General features: G+C 34.9%; 2 protein-coding genes across 2 annotated transcripts; one reads left to right on the top strand and one right to left on the bottom strand.

Moving 5' to 3' along the window:
- Positions 1-751: 751 nt before the first annotated feature.
- On the top strand, positions 752-2,206 carry LOC127119410 (uncharacterized). Its single transcript, XM_051049643.1, has 2 exons — positions 752-1,186; positions 1,269-2,206. Exons 1-2 carry the CDS (start codon positions 858-860, stop codon positions 2,110-2,112), a joined length of 1,173 nt encoding a protein of 390 aa, XP_050905600.1. The 5' UTR covers positions 752-857; the 3' UTR covers positions 2,113-2,206.
- An 81-nt stretch (positions 2,207-2,287) lies between these two features.
- Positions 2,288-3,226, bottom strand: LOC127123142 (secreted RxLR effector protein 161-like). Its single transcript, XM_051053390.1, has 2 exons — positions 2,569-3,226; positions 2,288-2,310 (listed from the first exon to the last, which is right to left on the bottom strand). Exons 1-2 carry the CDS (start codon positions 3,224-3,226, stop codon positions 2,288-2,290), a joined length of 681 nt encoding a protein of 226 aa, XP_050909347.1.
- Positions 3,227-12,513: the final 9,287 nt, after the last annotated feature.

Genomic DNA, 12,513 nt, shown 5'->3' on the forward strand with positions numbered 1-12,513 from the left:
GAAGTAATCCATATTCAGCAGTAAGCAGTAGTATTAGTCTTGTTAAACTTAACCTAACTAGTGTAATTGTCAATAGTGTGTGTGCGTAACCATTTACTATAACCGTTTTAAAAAGTAGTACAAGTTTATTATTGCAATTCTTTCTCTTCTTCCATCTTCATCATCTTCATCCTATACACCAACAATTAATTGGCTAAAACTATGGTCATTTAGTCGATTACGAATAAGGACATTTTGTAATGGAAGTTTAAAATGTGTATAAGTATAATTTAAGGAAAATGGTGGCATGTTTCATTCTTGGTTAAATAGTTAAATAGTTGATATTTCAAAATAATAATAACACTTTTTTATATATAATTTTTTAATTTTCTAATTTCTTATAACAATAATATTTATATAGCACGGCTAATAGTAAATTATTTTATGTATAGTATTTAAGGTTGACTCATTTACTCAACTAACACGTTGAACAACATAGAGATATCTTTTAAAAATATACTTCTCTTTAAAATCATCAAACTTCTTATACTAAGATCTTAAATTCAACTTATGGAATAATAGAGATAACGAAGGTTATTCTATTTCTGATAGAGATAACGACGTGGTGCATATGTATAGAAAACGTCACCCATTTCTGAATAGTCAAAGGCTGGTTTATCTTCAACTATCTCTGCCTGACAAATTACAATTATTTATTATTATTATTATCATGTTCAAATTTGACAACAATCCGGTCAATAAAATTTGATCCATTCAAAGTTTAAACTACATGCATGACATAATCTGTATAAGAAATATCAAGTATTTAAAGCATGCACATGCATTCATAATCATATATACATCAATCTTCGGTGAAAATGTATGCAACAAGACTCCTTTCAATGTACAAAAGAAATCCAACTGCTCTATCAGATCCACCACCATCAGGACCAAATTCAAGTTATCTTGTGATATTGGATGAGGAAGTTCAAAGTTACTCTTGTTTTGGCTTGTGCAAGGACAATAGAATCAAGGATTTTCCCTTACCTCAGAACAAAAATTTAACCATCAATTATTCAGTAGGTGTAAACACAGACACAACAAGTGAAACCACCCGAAGTGAAGAAGCCATGTTCATTCCAGTTCTGAATCAACCGTTGTCTTCGAATCGTTACTATGTTATAAGAAGGAAGGGAAAGAATCAAGGGTACGTAAATGTATATGCTATGTTGTAATTTTTCTACATCAACAAACTTTGAAATTAATATGAAAATTTGATTTGGTTTCAGGCAAGCTAGCACGAGTTCAAAGGAAGAGGACATGACAACATGTTTATGCTGCAGTTTTGTTCATGATGTTAAACCAAGACCTTTAGACCCCTTCAATGATTATCAACAGATTGAAATAATCAAGAGAGGTTATGGTTTTCGCGCAAAATCGGTTGCTTCAGATGGAATTCCTCCTGGTTTATTAAGGGAAAAAGGGTGGAAACTTGATGCTAGCACTCCCCGAAACTACCATTTAGGTCAAGCTTTAGGATCAAATGATTCCTTACGCTCCAAGCTACCAGATTTCAACTTTGCTTTGTCTAATGATCGTTCTGAATCAGTGGTTGTTGGAAAGTGGTATTGTCCTTTTATGTTTGTGAAGGAAGAAATGAAATTAAAGGAGCAGATGAAGATCTCAGTGTTCTATGAGCTAACACTTGAGCAAAGATGGGAGGAGATATTCTCAAAGGAAAATAGTGGAGAAGGTGGTGTGCTTGTAGGTGTTGATATTCAAACAGAAGTTGTTAAGGTTGCAGGAAAAGATGCTGTTTGGGATGAAAAAAGATTGGTCGATGGAGTGGTTTGGTTTAAGAGTGGTGAAGATGTGGGAGAAGAGATGAGTGTTGGATTGAGTTTGGAAGTTGTTAAAGGAATGAAATGGGAACAAGAGAGATTTGGATGGGTTTCTGGAAAGGGAAAACAAGTGACAGTAACAAAATTTGAAGAGTTTGGTGGTGCAAACAAGTGGAAGAAATTTAGTTGTTATGTGTTGGTTGAAAGTTTTTCTTTGAGGAGAATGGATAAAAGATCGGTGCTAACTTATGATTTCAAACACTCACACCAAATTAGGAGCAAATGGGAGTGATATGTTTTTTTTAAGGAAACAAAATATGAATATATGTTGTGTTGATTTTTTAATATAGTTGGTAATAAAGGTGGTGGGAACTTTCCTTTTTATACTTTTTAGATGTACTTATTAATGTGATAAGGAGACAAATCTATATTAACTTCTGTATTTCATTAGAGTACGTCCTTGATCTTTATACAGACTCAGAAACTTCAGCTATTCTAGGAAAAGATAATAATTAGTAAATACTATTAATTGACCACTATCTCTTGACCTTCCAACTACAACAGACTCTTAATCTCTCCACTAACTTATTAATAAAAACCCATTAACTATAACATTAAAGTTTATTCAACAAAACTCCTCTGTAAACTTAAATGTTTCTTCTATTCATCATGCCTATCAATTTCTTGCCTCTGTCGAAGATTTCTTTTGATAGTGGTTTTGTGAAAATGTCAGCTCCTTGGTCCTTACTTGCTACATGTTTCAATTCGACATTTCCTTCCTTCACGTGTTCTCGAATGAAGTGGAAGCGAACGTCAATGTGTTTGCTCCTTTCATGGTTTACTGGATTCTTTGCTAACTCAATTGCTGACCTGTTGTCAACTTGTATTATTGTTGCACCTTTCTGTTCTAGCTCCATTTTACTCATCAATCTTCTGAGCCATATTGCATGACAAACGCACCAGGATGCTGCTACATATTCTGCTTCACATGTCGAAAGTGTTACTATTGGCTGCTTTTTAGAAAGCCAAGTGAATGCAGTATTTCCCATGAAGAACACATATCCATAAGTGCTTTTTCGATCGTCTATGTCTCCGCACCAATCACTGTCAGAGTAACCAACCAACTTGTATTTGTCTGAATTCGAGTAAAACATCCCAAGTGACACTGTTCCTTGGATGTACCTCAGAATTCGCTTCAATGCTTTCCAATATGTGTAAATTGGCTCCTCCATGAATCGACTTACAATGCCTACACTTAATGAGATATTTGGTCTTGTACATGTGAGGTAGCAAAGACTTCCTACCAAACTTCGATATTTTTCTGCTTCGACACGTTCTCCTCCATCAAATTTCGACAACTTTGTTCCTGGTTCCATTGGCGTCGAAGCCGGATTACAGCTTTCCATCTTATATCTTTTCAAGATTTCTTTTGCATATTTTTCTTGTGAGATGAAGATTCCTATTTCTTCTTGTCAAACTTCCAGACCAAGAAAGAATCTCATCAGGCCTAAATCTGTCATCTCGAATTCACGTATCATTGTGCTTTTGAATTCTTCTATCATCTGATCATTACTGCCCAGAAAAATAAGATCATCAACATAGAGAGCAACAAGTAATACATTCCTTCCATTTTTCTTCACATAGAGGGCATGTTCGTACGGACATTGCTCGAACCCGTTCTCCTTGAAATATGTGTCGATACGTGTGTTCCATGCCCGCGGTGCTTGCTTCAGCCCATATAGCGCTTTCTTCAATTTCAGTACCTTCTTCTCTTCTCCTGCTTTCATGTACCCGAGTGGTTGTTCAACATAGACTTCTTCTTCGAGTACACCATTCAGAAAAGCTGTTTTGACATCCATTTGAAATATTGGTCATTTGAATTGAGCAACTTGAGATATGAGTAATCGAATTGTCTCTATTCTTGCAACAGGTGCAAATACTTCGTCATAATCAACTCCTGCTTTCTGTTTGTATCCCTTCGCAACAAGTCTCGCTTTGTATCGTTCTATTTCTCCTTGAGCGTTCATCTTTTTCTTGAATATCCACTTTACACCAATGGGTTGACTACCTTTTGCTAATTCAACTAGCTCCCAAGTGTTGTTGTGGATAATCGCCCTCATCTCTTCGTCCATGGCACTTTTCCACTTCTTGTCTCGTACTGCTTCTTCAAAACTAATGTTTTCAGCATCTGCCAAGAGACATACAAGGTGCACTTCACTTGTCGAATCATACAGATCTTGCAAACTTCGCATTCTGGGTTGTGTAGGTTCATCTTCATTGTCAGAATCTTCAAGTTTTGTTGAAATGTTTGGTGGTACAACGACAGATGATTCTTCAACTTCGACGATAGCTTCTGTCGAACTGTTCCAGTCCCACTTACTTGCTTCGTTTATTCGAACGTCTCTACTCACTATCACCTTCTTTCTTATGGGATCAAATAGCTTGTACCCTTTTATTTTCTCATCATACCCAATGAGTATGTATTTCTGACTTTTGTCTTCAAGTTTCGTTCTTCGGTGATCTGGTACATGTGCATAAGCGACACTTCCAAATACTTTGAGATGAGAAACGGTTGGCTTCTGTCCGCTCCACGCTTCTTGTGGTGTTTTATCTTCTAACTTCGAATGTGGACATCGATTCTGAACATAAATGGCACATTTTAAAGCTTCTGCCCAAAATTCCTTTGGCATGTTCTTGCTTTTTAAGCATTGAACGAACCATGTCAAGGATTGTTCGATTCTTCCTTTCAGCCACCCCATTTTGTTGAGGTGAGTATGCTGCAGTTAGAAATCTCCTTATACCCTGCTCTTCACAATACTTCATAAAGGTTGTCGAAGTATACTCACCACCTCTATCTGATCGAACTGCTTTAATGTGTCTGTCGGTTTCCTTCTCCACCATTACTTTGAACCTTTTGAACACCTCGAATGCTTCAGACTTTTCTTTCAAGAAATAAACCCATGTCTTCCGTGAGTAATCGTCGATAAAGGAAATAAAGTATCTTTTGCTACTGAAAGATTCTGGCGTGATTGGCCCACATATGTCAGTGTGAATCAATTCAAGGATATGCTTAGCTTGATATTCTGCCTTCTTTTGAAATGAAGTTCTTGTTTGTTTGCTAAGCACACATTCTTCACAAAACTTTCCTTCATAATCCATATCTGGTAGTCCATGCACCATGTTCCTTTTCGCCAACCTTTTTAAACCAGCGTGATGTAGATGACCAAAGCGTAGATGCCATAGTGACGCTTTGTCTTCGACATTTACTTGTAAACATTTTTCTCGAACGTTTATCAGATTCAGTTTGTACATTCGATTTCTCTCCATTTCGACACGAGCAATCAGATGTCCCAGCTTGTCCTTCAAATGCAATATCCGTTCTTTCATAAGTATCGAATAACCTTTTTCTGTAAGTTGTCCCAAACTCAAGATGTTGGTTTTAAGATTTGGTACATAATAAACATCTTGAATTGATCCAATCAACCCATCCTTCTGCAAGTAACGGATCGTTCCTTTGCCTTCGACCTTCACTTTCGATACATCTCCGAAAGACACATTTCCATCTTCAATCTTTTTCATTTCTTTAAACAAGTGTTTGTGACCACACATATGGTTACTTGCTCCTGAGTCAAGATACCAAACATTGTCATTTGAGTTGATCTCATTTTGAGCCATCAAGAGAAAACCTTCATTTGCTTCAGCTTCCAAAGTTAGATTGGTTGTTTCTTCTACCTTCTTTTCGATTCGACAATCTTTTGCAAGATGTCCCACTTTATCACAGTTATAGCATTTGAATGAGTTACAATCCTTCGCATAATGACCATACTTGCCACACTTGTAGCATTCAAAGTTGGAATGGTTCGACCTACCACCTCTTTGACCACGTCCTCTGCCACGCCAATTTTACTGGATCGACTGTCCTCTCTCGAAGTTGCTGCCTCTACCGCTTCGACCACTGTCACGTCCTCCACGACCACGTCCTCTTCCTCGAAAATTTTGAGAAAAGATTACCTTTTCGTCTTTGATTTGCTCTTTGGTTTGATTTACATCCTCTACTCCTTCTTCCTTCTTTTTCATCTTACGTTGTTCGTGTGCTTCGAGGGAACCAGCGAGCTCTTCGACTGAGAGCGTCGAAAGGTCCTTCGACTCTTCTATTGCACACACAATATTCTCAAATTTATCTGTTAATGATCTCAAAATCTTTTCAACAACTCGTGCATCAGTTACTATTTCGCCATTTCTGGTGAGTTGGTTCACCACCTTTTGTACACGCGTGATGTAGTCAGATACATTTTATGACTCCTTCATCTGCATCCTCTCCAATTCTCCACGAAGAGTTTGGAGTCGAACTTGCTTTACTCGATCTTCTCCTTTGAACACTTTCTCTAGCGTGTCCCACGCTTCTTTCGACGTAGTCGAACCGACAATCTTTTCGAAGCCTGATTCATCAACAGCCCTAAACAGCATGTATAGTGCCGTTTTATCCTTCGATCGCGTCTCTTTCAACACCTTGTTTTGAGCTTTCGTATATCCCTCAATATCTGTTGGTTCTTCAAACCCATCTTTGGTCACCTCCCACGCGTCTAAAGATCCAAGAAGAGCTTTCATTTGGATACTCCAATTTTCGTAATTTAACTTCGTTAGCCGTGGCAACGGTATTTGATTCATCATGTTTGCCATTAGCTCTGATGCCAATTTGTGATAAGGAGACAAATCTATTGTAACTTCTGTATTTCATTAGAGTACGTCCTTGGTCTTTATACAGACTCAGAAACTTCAGTTATTCTAGGAAAACATAATAATTAGTAAATACTATTAATTGACCACTATCTCTTGACCTTCCAACTACAACAGACTCTTAATCTCTCCACTAACTTATTAATAAAAACCCATTAACTATAACATTAAAGTTTATTCAACAATTAGGTGATAGCATCACCTATTTCAGGTTCTGTAGTCATGCTTTACACATGATTGAGACTTAACCAATATGCTGAGCAAATACAAACGAAAACTGGTATAACAGAAAATGGAAAACTTGTATCTAGTGCAACACGGTCTATGGAACTATTTTTTCTCTTTCATTCTAGCCACATGATCTGCCTATAGATCAATGGATTAGATTTGTTGATGTAATTTTAATAGGCAAGTGTGATATATCATGCCAAGTTTGGTAGAAGCAGAACTTTTGCAAGGATCAAGCATGCAGGTTGCTCAGTTAGTGATGTTCCTGCCAGAATCACATCATCCATGAAGACTAGCAAAACAATAAAGGTCTCATCCTTGTGATGAGTTAATGATGAATAATCAGAATTGGATTCATAATAGCCTTCTTGTAGCGGTAAAAGATTTGAGATTAAACTATTGATTAATTTAACTCATAAAACAAGAGTCGTCACCGAGTTTTTATTATTTACAAAGAAAAAAGGAAAAAATATGAATAAAACCAAAACAAAATTAAAACAAAATTAATAAAAAGAGATAAGGGTCCGGAGGTTAATTATACAAAGGGAATATATTAACACCCTAAACATCTATGGTACTTCATAGGAACCTCTTTGAAAATATGTATATTTTAATTTGAAAAATGTGTTGATTGCAAAATATTGGAGAGATAGAAAAAGAAGTATTTTTTTTCTTAATTTTTGTGTTTGCCAAGACTTTTGAAGTCTCATGCCTACGTAACAATAAAGTGCAATGGAAGATCGAAACGTCGTAGTTCGTGGTAAAAATATAAAGATGTTTGTTTTGATTCATTTTTAATAAAAAAATATTTTGTCATTTTAAGGAGAATACTCAACTAGTCACCCACAAGCATGAGAACTTTGCATCATCATGAGAAGGGCTCTAACTTGGATAAAAAACCACAAGTATGTCAGTAACTCTCTTGGATGAAAAATAATTATCATCAATGTTATGAGAATATGAGAATTATATCTCAACTATTGAAATAACTCATGTCTAAACTTTGAGAAAAGCTTAAAAGAAGAAGTGCAAAAAGGGGAGAAGAAGAAGAGATTATCCTAGAGCATAAAGTAAAAGTTATGGAGGAAAGATATAACCAAGATAGCAAGCTTTATGACATAAGTCAAGCAAGAACTCTCTCATTTGGATTAAATCTCAAGCAAATCAAATAAGCAAATAATAATCCATGCATCAGATAAAATCAAAGTAACTCAACCAAGTCTCCAAAAGAAGCCCAAAGTCAAAGATACCAGATGAATATCAAGGTCTCAAATCAAGATCCCCAAAGCAAAGGTCAGGGTCTTAATTTTGAGTCCAAAACTCCATAACATTGCTAAGGATAGTAACCTCAAGTCCATGAATCAAGGGAAACAATTTTTGGGGATTTTCTTTATTAATGTTTTTTACAAGGAAATGAAAGTCCCAATGGACAAAGAACAAATAATAAACCACAAAACAATATGATATGAGATGCTAAAATAAAAGTATAAAGTAAATAACATGAAATAAAGGCATAAAATAAATGACATTAACATAAAGTTAATGTAATAAGATGTTAGTAAATTATGTTAGTGATAAAAAATGGAAGATGTTTTTGGTCATTTTTTGGATAACACTAGACTATTCACCCATAAACATGAAAATATGAACATATACATCATCATGAGAAAGCTCTAACTTGAAAAAAATCAACAAGTATGTCACTAGCTCTCACAAATGAAAAGGGAGCAATATTTTCACACAATTTCATGAGGAGTATGAGACTCACAATCTCACTTATGAAAATGTCTTACATTCGGGACAAATTTAGCGTTATGTTAAGCAATCGTAATTGGACTTATATAGAAGTCACAACAATCTGAGGTCGGTCAATAATAATGTTAGTGTTAATGCATGCTAAAGAAATGATATATAAATTATTATCCTAAATCCATGTCACACAAAAAGAAAAGAAAAAAATAATCAAGCACCAAGGCTAGGAGGATGGTCCATTACTTCAATACATACTTCATAATACTTAGGACAAACTTATGCATCAATCCAAAGTACCTTGAATGGTCAATGACTAATTAGGAGGTACATTTGAAATGACGAAAGTTCAACAAGCACCAATCCACACATCATGAACAAGATGGACACAAACTATAGAGTTGATCAAAGGGGGAAGAAAGAGATGAAGAAGGAAGGGACAAGAGATCTCACATCCAAATTGGATCAAAAGTTTGATGAAGTCATCATCAAAATCAATCATCCATTTTTGTGGATTAGGGTTTTCACCCCATCAATACCCAAAATTTATTAAGTTTGATGAGACTTGTGATCCAAACCATCATGATCCAAGGCCAATGGAAGTTCACAAAGGTCACACAAATATAAAATAAAATTAAATGAAATAAAAATGCAAGAAAAATATTTTTAAAATGAGTTTTAAAATAAAAATAAAGTGAAAAATCCATAAGGTCCTTCAAAATACTAAATAAATTGCCAAGAAAATTATGAAAGGTTGGAAATAAAATAAGCATATAATAATTTTTCCAGAATTTAAAAACGCAGAAAAGTATTTTTAAACCAATTAAAACAAAGTAGAAAAGAGAAAATTCATGAAAAATAGAAATTCAATGAAATAAAATGTGATAAAATAAGACTCAGATGAAGAAAAATAAAAGAGAATTTTAGAAATTATTTTGGATTTCTTTGGATAACAAAAGAAATTACTATGAATTTTAAAAGAAAAAATAATTAAAAATATTAAAAGAAACAGAATTAGAAATCATAAAAACACGAAACGTTGGATCACGCCTCATTAATTGACGTGGCAGATCCAACACTCTTTTAGATCAAGGTACACGATGGAACGCAACACAAACAACACATGAGATCCAATTCAAAACGAGTCAATCAAAATATTTCGTTTGTCCACCGTGTCTGACCAAACTCAGACGACCTAGAACACTTCGGTCATCTTCTCTAGTGGTCTCTCACCGTAGTTTCATTATTTGGTAAATTCAAAGCACGAGACCACCATCATTGTGATCCTCTTCTCATCCTGAATTCAACTTTATGCTCCAAGTTCATTTATCTAAACTGAGCACGGGGAATTTCAGAAGCAAGCAAGCCATAAAAACTAAAGTTAAAGGATGGACACGATCAATCAGCACCATATAATTTAGGGGAAAGTATCTGAGAGTGAAGAACTACATTGTGGTAACTTGTTTGAGTTTAAATGATGCTCAGAAATACCTTGTCCAAATGGTGATCAGAAGTTGATGAGCCTCGATCTGGTTAGAGTACTTCAGAAGGTCTCAGAGCTTGAGAATTTTTGCAAAATCTTCAAAGGATGTTGATGATGCTAATGGAATCAAGAAACTGGATTTAATAAAGTTGGAATTCTAAACACGATAGTTGATTTTTTTTGGAAAATTTGAGATTGAAGCAGAGGTTTCTTGGCTCTCAAATGCTTGGAAATGAATGCAACAGCTTCCTCTATTTATATGGAATGTGTTTGGATCCAAATACGTATGAAATGATGTTGAGTTCGTGCAAAACGAATTTAATCCTAATGTGAGAAAAGTGTGACTTGCAACTCATCAAAACTCAGCCAAATGATTCATTTCAAGGGTCAATTAACTTCTGGAGACTTGGTTAAACATGTTTAGATCCAAAACACATGCTAATTTGGCCTGGAATTGAGATTAGTGAAGTTCAAATTTCGGAAAATGGTGATTTCTTCAGTTCAAAGTCACCATGTTCAACTCAATGGTGCATGTTGCTCAGGACGCTTTTTGGTCCCATTATTTTTTCAATATGTTGACATCCTAGCAAAGATTACAATGTGCCAATAAAGATTTCATTTGGATTCTTAAGCAAAAAGTTATGCCATGTTGAAGTTTGTATAAAAAATTGGCTATGTAACTTAGAAAAAATTAAGTATCCAATGGCTGAAAATGACTCGTAATGTCTCAATGAATTCCATGGTCTTCCAAGCATATATTGACCTTAATCATTCAAGCAAAATTGTAGAGGGCATCACAAATGATATTGTGCAAAAAGACTTAGCCTCAAATATTGAAATTTGAATAAGTTATGATCCTTGAAGGTTAAGGAAAAAGTTACTTGAAAATAGGTCAAATTCCACCAAGTCCATAAATGACTTATAATGTCTCCAAACTTTTGATGATCCTCCAAGCATAATTGGCTCTTGTAATGTAAAGAGATGTTGTAGAGGATATTTAGAAGAGTCATATGCAAAAAAAACATTCAAAAATATTGAGAATTGAAGGAGTTGTGATCTTTGGAACTTTGACTTCAAATGTTGACTTCTTGGTCAAACCACTTGGAACAAGCTTGTGCACTTGGACTTTCCTTGCTCTTCAAGGTACATGGATGATCATATGAACTCAAAATAAGGTATCCTTTAATGTATCTTAGTTATATTGCTCAAAGCTTGAGGTAACTTAGTGAAGAAGACATGGAAATAAACACATGAACCTTTGAGTTTTCTTGAGAAGTAAGCAACAAAATTTTGATGTATTATTGATCAAAATGATATTGAAAGACGCTTTAGAACTTTATAATCCACGCATTGAAATATATCCCCTTGAGAATCATAGGTTGACCACATTTTGTCTTGAGGAATCAACATAAACCCTAGGTGAGGAGTCATGCTTGATACTCTTGATGACAAGCCCTACCTTGCACAATAAACTTAAGGAAATAAGACATAGTTTTGCTATTTGATTAGTGGTTAAGCAATGAACACATTAACACAAAGGTGAAAAACTAACAAAGATGAGATTGATGATCCCTACTAAAGCAAAATCCAAATGTGATAGGGATAGGGACCAAGAGGTGACCTTGTTTGTGCGCAAGGATGTCAATGGTGTGTGGGATCTTAGGGCTAAAAATTAGGGTATGACACTTCCTTAATCGACAAGTCGGATAATTTTTCATATCATTTTTGACTTGCTTATTTGAGACCATATAAAATCTTTAACAGTTTGCATACTTGATTAGGGTTAACATCCTGCACCCCTTCAAGAATCACCATGTACACATATTTTTGGAGGTCTTCATGCAAGAAAGTATTATCCAAATCGAGTTGGTGAAAATGGCAATTGTTAATAGTAGCTAAGGCAAGCAAAATCCTGACTTTGTCATTTTTGGCAACTATTGATACTTATATAAAGGAGATGATTATAATTGTCTACAATTTTTCCCGTGGAATGTGTAGAAAACATGTTGGTTGTTGATCAATTATTCTAATATTAAAAGGAAAGTAGTGCTCTTGTGCATCATCCTAGAATGTATTTTAAAAATCTAATAGGAGCATCCGGTCAAATCGAGAATTCGAGGGATCATTAGTCTGGATTGATTGTTAGATCAGTAATACTATTGAACCATTGAGAACTAGTCAGAATCGGTCAAAATCAGTAAAAATCGATGACTAAAGGTTTTGGAAATTCAACGGATTAAGTGTTTTTTTTCTCTGATAAAATAATTGTTTTGAATTTTTTTTTAAAATAAAATTAAAATATATCTTGAAAAATGGAAGATGTTTTTGGTCATTTTTTGGATAACACTCAACTAGTCACCCATAAACATGAAAATATGAATCTATACATCATCATGAGAAAGCTCTAACTTGAAAAAAAATCAACAAGTATGTGACTAGCTCTCACAAATGAAAAGGGAGCAATATTTTCACACAATTCCATGAGGAGTATGAGAC

Source organism: Lathyrus oleraceus, chromosome 2, assembly GCF_024323335.1.
Source record: "Lathyrus oleraceus cultivar Zhongwan6 chromosome 2, CAAS_Psat_ZW6_1.0, whole genome shotgun sequence".
In the NCBI taxonomy this organism is placed as follows: Eukaryota; Viridiplantae; Streptophyta; class Magnoliopsida; order Fabales; family Fabaceae; genus Lathyrus; species Lathyrus oleraceus.

What these genes read in the sequence shown, in the direction of transcription:
- LOC127119410 (XM_051049643.1), top strand. Translation starts at nt 858, where the DNA reads ATGTATGCAACAAGACTCCTTTCAATGTACAAAAGAAATCCAACTGCT. An exon ending in AGGAAGGGAAAGAATCAAGG is followed by an intron (nt 1,187 to 1,268) that starts GTACGTAAATGT and finishes ATTTGGTTTCAG; the next exon opens with GCAAGCTAGCACGAGTTCAA.
- LOC127123142 (XM_051053390.1), bottom strand. Translation starts at nt 3,226, where the DNA reads ATGGAAAGCTGTAATCCGGCTTCGACGCCAATGGAACCAGGAACAAAG. An exon ending in CGAATTGAAACATGTAGCAA is followed by an intron (nt 2,311 to 2,568) that starts GTAAGGACCAAG and finishes TTCCTAGAATAG; the next exon opens with CTGAAGTTTCTGAGTCTGTA.